Source organism: Triticum aestivum, chromosome 3B (genome assembly GCF_018294505.1).
Source record: "Triticum aestivum cultivar Chinese Spring chromosome 3B, IWGSC CS RefSeq v2.1, whole genome shotgun sequence".
Lineage (NCBI taxonomy): Eukaryota > Viridiplantae > Streptophyta > Magnoliopsida > Poales > Poaceae > Triticum > Triticum aestivum.
In genome coordinates this window covers 828,571,654-828,586,014 of record NC_057801.1, presented here as the reverse complement: position 1 = coordinate 828,586,014, position 14,361 = coordinate 828,571,654, and the positions used below count along the sequence as shown (strand labels likewise).

At 45.3% G+C, this 14,361-nt stretch overlaps 1 protein-coding gene across 1 annotated transcript; it reads left to right on the top strand.

Annotated features, from left to right (window-relative positions):
• Nucleotides 1-493: 493 nt before the first annotated feature.
• Nucleotides 494-10,365, top strand: LOC123068055 (uncharacterized). Its single transcript, XM_044490563.1, has 10 exons — nucleotides 494-638; nucleotides 2,413-2,419; nucleotides 2,506-2,562; nucleotides 2,618-2,680; nucleotides 2,978-3,077; nucleotides 3,819-4,560; nucleotides 7,909-8,538; nucleotides 8,638-8,788; nucleotides 9,123-9,311; nucleotides 9,866-10,365. The coding sequence occupies exons 1-7, from the start codon at nucleotides 494-496 to the stop codon at nucleotides 8,211-8,213; spliced, it is 1,419 nt and encodes a 472-aa protein (XP_044346498.1). The 3' UTR covers nucleotides 8,214-8,538; nucleotides 8,638-8,788; nucleotides 9,123-9,311; nucleotides 9,866-10,365.
• The last annotated feature ends 3,996 nt before the right edge of the window (nucleotides 10,366-14,361 follow it).

The window sequence follows — 14,361 nt, the reverse complement described above, 5'->3', positions numbered from 1 at the left end:
TTCTCGGCCTTCTCCGGCATTGCCAGGCATAGGATCGGACTCCGACCACTCCGGATCCCTCGACTGGGGTGTCATCCCGTATAGGTTGGAAGAGGCAATGGCAGTCCGCATTGCACTTCATCGCAACCAGGAGGACAACGCCCGATCAATGGACGGACGGATCCGTCCGCCGCGATGCCATAGTGTCGGCTCACCGGGCGCTCGGGTCTTGTGGTGCTGGATCCTCGCGGCCCGGGCAGCGGGAACACCTCTCCTTCCCCATCACCAGTCGGGCAGACCATGAGTCCCACCGGAAACAGGCGGCCCGCTGTGGGAAGGAGAGGATAAGGATAGACGAGGCCCGTATTGCGGTGGAAATGGCGGTGGCGGAGGAGGCTGATGCAGCGGTGCACGCGACCGCAAAGGAGGAAGCCATCCGCGCCCACATTATGAAGAAACGGCTGCAGAGGAACAGTCACGCCTCGCCCGAGAGCAGAATCGGGCGGTTCGTGCCATGGCTAGACTGCCACTGAAAGAGGAGAAGGAGGACAACGACGACGAGGACAACTCCGGCGACGAGCACAAGCAGATCTGGCTCGATCCGTACTGCGTTTTTGACCGGTACTTCCGCGAGAAGGATGACAAGGGCGCCGGGAAGGGCAAGGCAGCAATGGATGAACTCCATTATAGTCAAATATGCCAAATTTTGGTAGTCCGATGACATGTTTAGTTAGTTATGATGGAGTAGCCGGACGATATGTGTGCATCGACATAATTGCATGAGTCTGTATGGATTTGATATATGATAATTGAGGTGTCCGAATGCAGATTATATTATTTGAGGGGTGTCCAGTCAGTGCCCGCGGACGCGTCCGGTGTTTGAGGTGCCGGATTTGCCAAGTCCAGCTGTACATGCTCTTAGTCACTCTTCTCTAATGCCACTAGTCTCCGGAATTTTCTCCAGCACGTGATTTATAGCTGAATACGTTCTCTGCCTGATTTCGATGCGTCGGCAGAATTCTACAACATTTTTTTTAGGATCACTTAAAGCTTTATTGACCAAGTGTAGCTGGGAGTATCATCTGATACAAACTGCAGGATCCCAAAAGAATACGTACAATCATTGCACCAAGACAACAGCTTTAATAAGGCAAACTTGGCTAGATTCATTGCTTCTTCTACTCTTTGCACCAAGACAAGGAAAGAAGACGATGCCCTAAGGAGTACAATCATTCGAGACTTGACTTGAGCCCAAAAGATTCTTTTCTTGATAGTGACATGAATGACCGATTAGGTGACTTTTGGCCCTGCAAGTTTGTCGTCAACCCATGCTACTTCACGGGCTAGTACTATATAGGACCAGAAAATTTATAGTACCATCCTCATTTTCAATAAGAATAATATATGGTGCTTCATACATAAAGGTTAGACGAATGGAAATATTGATTGGTCTTTATGAAAATAATGATAAGGATATAAGCTAAACAATTTCGTTGAAATGTAGTCATGTTTTCCTATATTAGTAAAATGTGCCTTCCAGAGTCCCTTCCCATTTCTGGAAAGACAACCATTTTCATTTCGAGATAGTCACTGGTTTGAACTAAAAAGTTATATCCATGCATGTTACGTGGAAATATCAACACAAATCTTTGAGCACTCTCGTGGTATTAGGATTTGGGAAATCCACACGCGGTGGAGTTGTACTTCCATGCTTGATCGTGAGAAAATGCTGCATATAATTTCAGCAAATATTCCTTTGCACTAAATAACAATTATTTATACAAAAGAATACTTAATTTTATTGTTTCTGGCCAAGTTCTTGACGATCGTGATTGTAAGGCGATGTGCCGTTGTTGTTGTGCTATCTGCTGGTTTCAACTTTCACAACCAATAATTTAATATGGATTTCTTGTGTTTTGCCAAAAGAAAAGTTTTAGAAATACTGGTATAAGACATAGCATGAGTACGTTAATTAGAAGGGATACATTTTGTACCATCAGAACGTGGTAGAAAAAAAAAGAACGTGGTAGCAAAAATAGAATACAGACTAAATTAATTGCTTAGCCTTAAATGGTAGATAAGACACACACTGTCATGGATTTTCTTCAAGGTTTGTCATGCTTAGCTTAGTATGATATATGTATGCTTTGAGTCGCATCACATTTTGTGAAAAGATAATCACTATAGTTATTTACAAATAGAAGTTGTCGAGGTAACGATTTCAAAATTACCTGCCTTTATTGCATCAAGGCCGTGTGTGTATAGTTGGTCCACCAAGCTAAGCTAGCTAACCTGAATCATTTTCATCCCCGCAAAAGACAAACTTGAATACTTTTTTATGCCCTTCGTAGCTTTGATTATTGACTGTATCATCATAGAGACAATGTGAAAGAGTTTTTAAAAAGTACTGACTATTTAATTGCTTTCTTGCAGAACATAGGTATCTAACTGCACAAAAAGAGTTCTTTTATCGAACAACATCAAGTACAGCCTGTAGTTTCTACTTACATCAAGTATAACCTGTAGTTTCTTCATCGTCCGGTATGTTATTGGCAGTGTACAACAACAATATTCAGAGATGAGGTTATTGTCTGTAGTTTAGAACGTACATATCATTTGGTGCTTCACACACATGCAGATCTCGGCATTTCCCTGTGTCGACCATGGCTACGTGGCACCAGGGTGATGTGAACGATGTGAGGTATGCATGCACCACGGTAATGGGAGCTCGGCCATGCACCGGCTCCAACCCTGGCCCGATTGGACGCCAACCCGCCCATCCTGCTCTCGATCCCGGCGAGCCACTGCCCGCTGTTGGCCGTGGTGGTGCCCTGGTCGCTGCGGTCACTGAGCAGGGCAAGGATTGAACCGTAGGAATGGGTGGAGAATTGGGGAAGCGAAGCTGAAGAGGCAGGCGAATGAAGAAATAAAATGAGAGAGGAGGAAAGGAGCGAGCCCAGTGACATCACCAACGGGCTCTTGGTTAATCTTTTTTTAGGGGGTGGGACTCGTCCTCACCTGTGCCGTGGCCTCCGCGTGCGCAGCTTCCATACGTCGTCTCTCCTGCGTGCGGGGAGACGGAGGACCGCCGCCGGGAGGTGAGAAGGGGGTTACTGGTGGGGCTCCGAAGAGGCCAGGTCTAGTGGCGAGGTCCTGTGGCGCCGGCGGCCGCCTCTCGATCTCATGGCGAGAAGGAAATCACGTTATTTATATAGAAAGATATCTCTCTGAAAAGAACGGAATAGTGGTGGTCCGCCTATCAGAATCCACGAACTAATCGTTCGAGAGAAGTCGGGATACGTGGGGAGATTGGAAGGGGGTGGAACGATCAAAATTCACGAACTAAGCGTTAATTTCAAAGAAATCGGGATACGTGGAGAGATTGGAAGGGGGTGGAACGACTGGATGCAGGTTCCTGAAGAATCGCTTTGAGCGGTGAAAAATCGAAGCACCGGGTCAAAGCGGTGACCGATCGTAGTATAGTCATAAAACGTGCAAAACGGTCAGCGAGATAAAAAGAAGGAACGACCAGAGATTGCCCATCACACGCGTCATGCTCTCAATAGCAGTAAAAAAAAAGTTCAAAAAAACCAGGAAAAAGAATCTCTTACGGGCATAGTATTCAGGTTATTATATGGAGTACGTACTTCACAAGCGAGGGATCCAAGTGGCTTCCTTTCTCCTCTCTTCAGTCTTCACGCCCGGCTTCTCCTCCTCGATGATTCAAGCTCTCCTGCTCCTCGCGCTAATTCCGCTCGCCGCAGCACAGGCGTGGCCAAACTGCTTCGCAGGCCACGGCAACTACTCGGCAGGCAGCACATACGAGAACAACCTCCTAGATCTCCTCCTCGCCCGCCCTATTCGCCTCCGGTACCCTAGGCGCCGCGCCGGACACTGCCTGGGCCCTCGTTCTCTGCCGCGGCGACATCAGCGCCTCCGACTGCTACGACTGCGTCACCTCCGCCGGTCAGGACCCGGCCACTGCCTGGGCCCTGGCTCTCTACCGCGTCGACGTCAGCGCCTCCGACTGCTACGACTGCGTCACCTCCCCGGGTCAGGACGCGGCCACAGCCTGCAACCGCAGCAGGGACGTTGGCCTCAGCTACGACCAGTGCTACGTCCGCCTAGCCAACCACAACGACTTCCTCGACCCCAACGGCAACTCCGGCGAGGTAAATCACTTTAGTGATCTCAAAATCACAAGCAACGACGTCGACGGCTACAACCGCGCGGTCACCGGCCTTCTGAGCGCCACGGTGCAGTATGCCGTGGAAAACTCCACCAGGCTGTTCGCCACGGGGCAATGGGTAGGGCCCGACCCGGGGTTCAGCAATATCTACTCGGCGGCGCAGTGCGCGGCGGATCTGTCGCCGATGCAGTGCCGAAGCTGCCTCCAGGGCCTTGTGGGCAAGTGGTGGTCCACCTTCTCGCGGGACGTGATGGCCGCGAGGCTGGCTGGTCCGCGGTGTACCTTGAGGTCCGAATTGGACCAGTTCTACAATGGCGACGCGATGCTCCTGTTGCCGACCAAGGTGGCCGCACCGGCGCCACCAGCTCCAGCACCGACGGCTGCTACTAGAGGTCAGTTGGCTTGGCTACCAACCCCAGCAAGAGTTTAAGCGTTCAAAAAACAATTTAGCAAAATAGAAAGACTTTAAAAAGAAACAATTGAACTCAACAGCTCGCTAAGCCTTGTAAACAACTCCATTTTCATAATGAAAATGGGGCCGTGTGGCCCCTTCGATCGGAAAAAAAAATATGGTACTTTTTATGTTAATTAGGTACCACAATTAGCAAATTAATGGACGTTTTTCATTTCATAAAATAAGTTATGTAGAATTTCTACCTCTTCTTATGCACTGCATGTTGGACACATAATTTCATCTCAAGACCAGCACCAACGGCTGCTACGACGGGCCAGTTGGCTACCAACCCCAAGAGTACAGTACCACTTTTTGTGTGTGTGTGTGGGTGAGTACAATGCCCTTGCAGGCTTGCAGCACTGGTGAGTGGTGACTCGTCGCGCCTGTAAGAAGTGGTGCTCTTGGTCAGAAGCATCCCCGTGGCGAGCGGCGCCGATTTCTCCAGCACCGGCGACCCGGCCCCTAGTAGCATCCAGCGCCTCGTCCTGTTGCAGTGCTTAGCGAGCGGCGCTGGTGTAGCGGCGGTAAGGAGGCGACAAAGAGGAGAGTTTGATGCGGGTCGTCGCAGCACGAGAAAACGAGTGGATTGGAGTGGAGTGGAGTGAGGGAGGGCAAGGCACGAGGAAGGGATAAGGTTGAAAGGAAAAAAGTATGGGAGAGATCCGTGCATGGTCACAGTACTGGACAATGTCTCCCGCATGAGAGAGACCGGCGCGATTGTTCGGCCGATTTCGATCGTTTCCTGCCATAGGTATAGCGATTAGGCATGCGGTTATGCAGTCTAACCGCCCTGGTTCAGTTTTTAGAATTGGCGGGTGATGCACATGGGTTTCTCGTAAAATGAGTTATTAAGATTCAGGCTTGGTGTGTGACGTGACCTCTCATTAAGATAAAATCTTGGTACTTACGAAAAAATCTTTGAGGACCATGCTTACTTTGATACTCACAATAAAAAGACTATGCGCATCCTTAATTGGTGCAAAGACTGAGAAGTGAAATTCTCCTCTAAAAGTTTTACTGCCGAGGTTCAATTTCTAAAATTGACAGATGAGGAATATGTTTTTTTTCATTTATTGAGAATCAACCTTGGTGTGTGTGGTGATACCACTCATCAAAAAAGTAAAATTGGCCTCATTAGTTTGAGGACCATGCTTATGTTGATACTCATACTAAAAATGTTGTGTTCATCCTTAATTGGTGTAGAGACCTGGAAGTGAAATTCTCTCCTAAAACTTGTGAAAAAGGAAAAAAAAGATGGCATGATCTCATCAGTTTCGGGAGTACACGAGGCGACGTTCCGACGCTGCCACAGGGAAACTCTATCCCACGCTCCTCTCCCCGCTGCTGCCGTCGGCGGCTTCCTTCCTTTTGTTGCTCCCCTCTGTGCTCGACCCCTAGGCGCCTCAAAGCCTCCTTCATGATAGGGCGCTCCCGCTGGTCCTGGTTCACATCGGATCCTCGGGCGCTCATGGCGGCGTTACAACAGATTGGCCGCTTCCTGTCCGTGGCGTGGTGCTGCTTCTGCCTCCTGTGCTGCTGGCTCCGGTCCTAGTAGGTTCCCGTCGGTCTACCTCGGGCTAGATTTGGGGCCTGCCCCCGCATGGTCTAGCGGCCAGTCCATCCGATCTAACGATGGTTGAGTCCTACTGGCATCCGGATCGGACTGGAATCCATCTATTTGTGACTTGATCTTGCTATGAAGGGTGTAGTGCAAGTCGTTTTGTTACATGACCATCGTGAACTGGCGACGTTGCAGGATGCAGCCGGAAGGCTCCTCTGTGGGTTTTGGCAGCTCGCACTCTCGCCAGTTTGCTTTCAACGGTGAGATACAATCTACAAATGACATTTGACGCAGAGGGTATAGTTGTGCAGTAACGCCAGTGGGATTTCTAGTCCAGCGCTACGTTGAGATCATGGAATGGCAGCAACACATGATTGACTCGGAACTGATGGTTCTTTGAGTACAGAGTCTTAAGCTCCAATGTGAAAACTCTAGGTGTGACCCAGGTTGGTTATACTGGGCAATGATGATGTTTTTGCATCGTTATTGTAGGCATTGCTTGGATATGCTTGGACACGTTCTTAAGGGTGAAAACCTAGAATCTGGCATTTGGTGATTGAATTCGGTAACGACGACCCTTGAGCATCGTTTCGATCATGAAAGCGTTGTTATTGTAGAACCTCGTTGTTCTTGTGCTGTCAAGAGATGGTTGGCGCCGCCCGCATCACAGCCGGCCTGCCTCCGGACTTACCGGAGCCGGAGGAGCAGCAGGAGGAGGAGCCGGAGTAGCAACAGGTTCCAATGGAGCTGGCGGATCTAGAGGAAGACGTGGTGGAGTAGCCGGAGGATGAGCTGGCGCCGGTTGCGGGCTTCGGCATGGCGGAGTGCGTGGTCGACCAAGCGGCGGAGATGGCGGAGCAGCAGGCCATTCTGGAGTCCATCCAGGATGAGGCTTGTGTTGAGGCCAACCGGCAGTTCATCCGGCAGGAACAGGAAGCGACCGACACACTTCTCGCCGAACTTGACATGGAGGTGGAGGCGGAGGACGAGGAAGAGCAACCGCGTGAGCCGGAGTTACGGCTGCCGCCCATGTACCCGGAGTTGTGCATGGAGATAGTGGACATCTCCGACGAGGATTATGGTAGTATAAGTTGATCTACATAGGATTTCCTCGTCTGCATGCTTTGTATGGTTTCAAATATGAGGTATGCGGACACAGAAGAGTAATGACGCGTCTGAGCACGTGCACGGGCGTTTGAGTGCCCGGATTTGGTGTCCGCGGCCATAGATGCTCTTTGTACATAAAGTTGTCATGAAAGTTCAGTTCCATACATCAAGTTAGAACACTCACAATTCAGTATATCATGTTGCCATAAAGAATTAGACAACATAGATACATGCATTTGAGAGAGATTAGCGACTTGCCGTACATTCGCAAGTGGCCGAGAAGATGAGGCTGACACCACAATGGACAAGTGCAAGAGGCGAGGATATATCTATTAGATCAATCATTCGATTGGTCTGCGTACGCATCGCTCGCCGCATGGGCCTAGATAGGCCGCACCTGCCACCCGTGTGCATGTGGACGTCATGAAGTAGCTAATTATGCGACTCTCCTCTTGCAGAATTGTGTACCCGAGAGAACATTAGTAGTATGTGGCCAGGAATGCATGATTTGCCTTCTTTATTTTTGTTTTATGTTGTTTAGAATAAGTAAAGTATAATTGTGTGCAACTTGTTAACGATGTTGAATAAAGGTGCTTATAATAGATTTTTAATAGGCAGAGCTTGAAAATGGAGAAGAAATTGCTGTGAAGGTCCTTTACAATAACATGCCAGAGATTGATGATGTAAAATTCCAACATGAGTTCGAAAACCTTATGAGGCTCGAGCATCACAACATTGTAAGGTTAGTTGCCTATTGCTATGAAACACAACATCAACCTATGCAGTATATGGGAAGAACATTTTTTGCTGAAAGGACATACAGAGCACTCTGCTTTGAGTATATGCAAAATGGAAGCCTTGAAAAACACCTTTCTGGTATGATTTTGCTCCACTTCTTCTTCTCTTTTACTTCAAGGATATGATGCTCTATTTGCTTTATTGATTTATGTTTCTTACCGCGTGAATAAAAATGATTGTGTATATTTGGATTTCATTGATGCGTTATTTTTAAATTGTAGATGAAGGTGATGGACTTGACTGGCATACACGTTACTAAATTATCAAGGGGGTATGGAAGGGTTTAAAGCACCTTCATGAAGGATTTGATAAACCAATTTACCATTTAGACCTAAAGCCTGGTAATATATTGTTAGACAAGAACATGGTGCCAAAGCTTGCGGACTTTGGTTTGTCCAAGCTCTTCAGTGATAAACAAACCATGATCACACAAACTCCTATAGGAACAATGTAACTTTCTTAATGCACCCTTCGTTAATAAATTCCTTTCATATACACATAACATGTTCAATTACTAGATATTAATATAGTATAAATTTTGATATGCAGTGGATACGTGCCGATGGAATTCTTACATGGAAACATAGTCTCAAACAAGTTTGACATATTCAGCTTGGGTGTCGTAATGATAAAAATAATTGCAGGCCATGGAGGCCATTCCAGAAGTGCTGAAATGCCTCTTTGTGAGTTTTTTGATTTGGTAAGAATGCTATTTTTCACTTATAATAGTTTAATGTTATTCTTAGATTTTTTTTATGCTATGTTTTACTTTGGTATTCACCACTCACTCATTTTCAAAAATATAGGGCGTATCCTTTGAATCACTACTTACATGTGTTTTCTTTCCTCTGTGCTCTAATCGGTATCCAACTAATGTACTTGGCACATATTCCCGTCCATGCATTGAGTACTAAATTATGGTGATTCTGGGTAGTATATGCATCATCAGTGCATTGTTGATCAATATGTAAAATGCATATTATTGTTTCAAATGGAGAGTCAAATCCTTCCAAATCCTTGTTTAATTTACATAGGTACAAGAGAAGTGGAGGGAGAGGATGCTAGAAACATGTCAAGCTTCGAGGCTACTGGAAGCATACTGCAAACAAGTTAATGTATGCACTAAGATTGCACTGAGTTGCATGGATATTGATAGACACAAAAGGCCAAATATAGCGGATATCATCAATCAATTGAATGACACCGAAGCTGCAATTAACATGGTAATTCAGATCATTAGTGCCATATTTGCTTTTCTCACAAAAAATCTAGTGGCAGATCCAAGAGTGTATGATATAAGGGTACCACATTTTACATGCAAAATTCTATTGTCACCACGAATATCACAAACTTAACACATGAATTCAGAATATTTCAAAATTACAATACAAATAGTTTAAAATGCTCTCAACATCACCGTACTTGAAACTATCCCTCAAGTTGTTAGACATAAGGGTATGGTATGACATATTCATTCACATTTGAAGACGCATAATAGAACATTCCCTCAGAAAGGGACTCACTATGATGTCACATGTGTAAGAGGTACACAATGTAATATTGAATCAAAGCTTGAATTTAAGAATCATTCTTTCTTTTCATCCTACCAGTTATCATACCTGTGCTCCCTAATGAAATTAAATCTAGTATATCATACACCTGCATCATGCAATGTAATGTACGTTTTGTATCAACATATCGCCCATAACCTGAATTAGCCACCAACTAGATGATCTAAAAACGATATAATATGGACATGGATGTTGTTCCTTCGCAGGCGTTGTCATTGAGCATAAAAACAAGTAGGCCATGATTGTGGTCGTCAACAAGCTTGGTCCAAACTTCATCGTTAAGCTCAAACTCGCCGAGGGCACGAGGAAGCTTGTCACCATCGACGACCTGTACTGGAGCCTCAATGTGAGCAAGCATCTGCTGGCCGGCATGACCGTATTCGTCCTGAGCATTGTTAAGCTCAAACTCGCCTAGGGCACCAGGAAGCTTGTCACCATCGATGGCCTGTACTGTGAGCAAGCATCTGCTGGCCGGCATGACCGTATTTGTCCTGAGACCACAACCAGGTTGCTCTGTCAGGGCAAACCAGGACACAGACACACACGAGGTGGACACACAAACACGATGAAACCCTAAGAACTTCAAAGAACTCGGGGAAGGAGACACTCACACGAACACACTACATTTTGCGACACATAAACTTTGTGTATTTTTCTCCTTTCTTCCTTTTATTCAACTGAGTAAAATATTCTATCCATCCTAAAATATTCCTTTTCTAATCATCCTTCACCTGTTGAAATACCGCCTCAAGATAGGCTACGAGCGATATAAAATATTCAACTTGACATTGCAACAGATCTTTGGAGTCTGAAATGATGCAAGCAAGGTAAAAGCTAAATTTTATATTGATAACCCACAAGTATAAGGGATTAATTGTAGCCTCTTTCGATAAGTAAGAGCGTCGAACCCAACGAGGAGCTAAAGGTAGAACAAATATTCCCTCAAGTTCTATCGAGCACCGATACAACTCTACACACGTTTGATGTTTGCTTTACCTAAAACAAGTATGAAACTATTTTGCGAGAATAAAAATAAGAATAAATTGCAAGGTAATAAAAGTAGGTAGCTTTTGTCAACAAGAAAGTCATTTGTCCCTAGGCAATCGATAATAAGTACCGGTAATCATTGTTGTAATTTTATATGAGGGAGAGGCATGAGCTAACATACTTTCTCTACTTGGATCATATGCACTTATGATTGGAACTCTAGCAAGCATCCGCAACTACTAAAGATCATTAAGGTTGTGAAACCCAACAATAGCATTAAGTATCAAGTCCTCTTTACTCCCATACGTCACCCCCACCTACTCGGGTTTAAGTTTCTGTCACTCTCGCAACCCACCGTAAGCGAACCATGAACATATTGCAACACCCTACAACGGGGGCCCCTCACATTTGCGCGAGACGGAGGGCACCGTAGGACAGCACCATAAATAAAATATACAATCATACCAACCAAGATCATGATTAACCCATAGGACAAGATGGATCTACTCAAACATCATAGGATAACCATAGATCATTGGGAAATAATATATGGAGTTGAGCACCATGTTTATGTAGAGATTACAGCGGGGGGAAGAGGTGTTACACCGCTGCATAGAGGGAAACAAAGTTGGTGTTGACGGTAGAAAGGTTTTTGATGTAGATCGTTGTCACGATCCTAGACCCGACGGTGTTCCGGCGCCATCGGTAGAGAGGGGGAGAGAGCCCCCCCCCTCCTTCTTCTTCTTCCTTGGCCTCCCCCCTAGATGCGAGGAGGGTTCCCCCTCTGGTCCATGGCCTCATGGCGGTGGAGGGGCGGGAACCCCTCCGAGATTGGATCTCCCTCTCTGTCCTCTTCTGTTTCGCACTCCCCAGATCTGGCTGAAAACTATTTCTTATATTCCTGGAGATCCGTAACATGGGCACAACCCACCATGCCACGCCTGGCTCCTCTGGCGTGCCTTGGTGGGTTGTGCCCACCACGGGCCTCCATTTGCGATGATTCCAACTCCCAAAAATCACAAATATTCCAAAATAATTCTCCATGGAGTTGCGTCACGTTTGGACTTTGTTTGTGATACGTCTCCAACGTATCTATAATTTTTGATTGCTCCATGCTACTTTATCTACTATTTTGGACTATATTGGGCTTTATTTTCCACTTTTATATTACTTTTGGGACTAACCTATTAACCAGAGGCCCAGCCCAGAATTGCTGTTTTTTGCCTATTTTAGTGTTTTGAAGAAACGGAATATCAAACGGAGTCCAAACGAAATGAAACCTTGGGGAACGTGATCTTCTCACCGAACGTGATCCAGGAGACTTGGACCCTACTCCAAGAAGTGCCAGAGGCGGTCACGAGGGTGGAGGGCGCCCCCCTGGGCGCGCTCCCCTACCTCGTGGGCCCCCTGACGCTCCACCGACGTACTCCTTCCTCCTATATATACCTACGTATCCCCAAACGATCAGAAGGGGAGCCAAAAATCTAATTCCACCGCCGTACCTTCCTGTATCCACGAGATCCCATCTTGGGGCCTGTTCCGGAGCTCCGCCGGAGGGGGCATCCACCACGGAGGGCTTCTACATCAACACCATAGCCCCTCCGATGAAGTGTGAGTAGTTTACTTCAGACCTTCGGGTCCATAGCTAGTAGCTAGATGGCTTCTTCTCTCTTTTTGGATCTCAATACAATGTTCTCCCCCTCTCTTGTGGAGATCTATTCGATGTAATCTTATTTTTGCGGTGTGTTTGTTGAGACTGATGAATTGTGGGTTTATGATCCAGCTTATCTATGGATAATATTTGAATCTTCTCTGAATTCTTTTATGTATGATTGAGTTATCTTTGCAAGTCTCTTTGAATTATCCATTTGGTTTGGCCAACTAGATTTGTAGTTCTTGCAATGGGAGAAGTGCTTAGCTTTGGGTTCAATCTTGCGGTGTCCTTACCTAGTGACAGAAAGGGTTGCAAGGCACATATTGTATTGTTGCCATCGAGGATAACAAGATGGGGTATTTATCATATTGCATGAATTTATTCATCTACATCATGTCATCTTGCTTAAGGCGTTACTCTGTTTTTAACTTAATACTCTAGATGCATGCTGGATAGCGGTCGATGAGTGGAGTAATAGTAGTAGATGCAGAATCGTTTCGATCTACTTGTCACGGACGTGATGCCTATATACATGATCATACCTAGATAACCTCATAATTATGCTCAATTCTGTCAATTGCTCAACAATAATTTGTTCACCCACTGTAGAATATCTATGCTCTTGAGAGAAGCCACTACTGAAACCTATGGCCCCGGGGTCTATTCTCATCATATCAATCTCCATCACTTTATTTACTTGCTTTGCTTTTACTGCTTACTTTGCATGTTTATACCAAAAATACCAAAAATATTATCTCTATAAGATCTCACTCTCGTAAGTGACCGTGAAGGGATTGACAACCCCTAATCGCGTTGGTTGCGAGTAGCTATCGTTTTGTGCAGGTATGAGGGACTTGCGCGTGGCCTCCTACTGGATTGATACCTTGGTTCTCAAAAACTGAGGGAAATACTTACGCTACTGTGATGCATCATCCTCTCCTCTTCGGGGAAAACCAACGCAAGCTCAAGACGTAGCAAGAAGGATTTCTGGCGCCGTTTCCGGGGAGGTCTACGCATAAGTCAACATACCAAGTACCCATCACAATCCCTATCTCTCGCATTACATTATTTGCCATTTGCCTCTCGTTTTCCTCTCCCCCACTTCACCCTTGCCGTTTTATTCGCCCTTTCTTTGCCTTCTTCCCGTATGTATTTTTTTGTGTGCCTTCTATTTGCTTGCATCTTTGCTTGCTAAAAATCTATTGATATGGACCCACTTAAAGTGTTCTACTTGGATCATCTTTGATCCTTATGCGCTCGTGCTGAAACCCCAACTAGCCTAGTTGATGGGAAATCTTTAGATGAGCATGCTCATTATGTGCATCACCGTTTGTCTGAAAAAGGGAGACTCTTATGGAGTCAAATAAACAGATTGTTGTGTTATGCTTGGAATCTTTGTGAAATTTATGATTTTACTTGTTGCTCTAAGAACCCTAAAAAACACATTCCTTACCTATGTGAGTTTAATGAAAATGAAATCTTCTCTTCTTATGCAAAGGGTGTTTATAGGTACTATGATATCGAACAAATTGAAGAATTTGTTGCTTTTAAGGGTGCTTATGAAGTTGCTTCATTGATTGAAAAGTATGATATTACTCTCTATGAATTTGAAAATTTTGACATACTTAAATATTGCTATGAAAACTATGCTCATAATGTCTATGTCGAAGAATTTATTGAGAGAATGACCGTTGCTTTGGAAGGAAATAATGATATGCATGAATCTATAGATAATGATGATTCCGATGATTTGATTGAAATATCCCTTGATGAACATGATGCTTGCTATTCTTGTGGCCATGATGCCAATATTTATGAAGATGAATTTGCTATAGTTCCTTATGTTAAACATGAGATTGTTGCTATTGCACCCATACTTGGTAGTTCCTTCGATGAAAAGCATGATTGCAATGATTTTACTATAAATTCTCTTGATGTCAATCATGCTAATAATATGCAAAACCCTAAGCTTGGGGATGCTAGTTTTGCTATGTCTACTACTTGTTGCAATGATCATGATTGGGGCGATTCTTCTTTTGATCTTGAAAATTTATTTAAGCC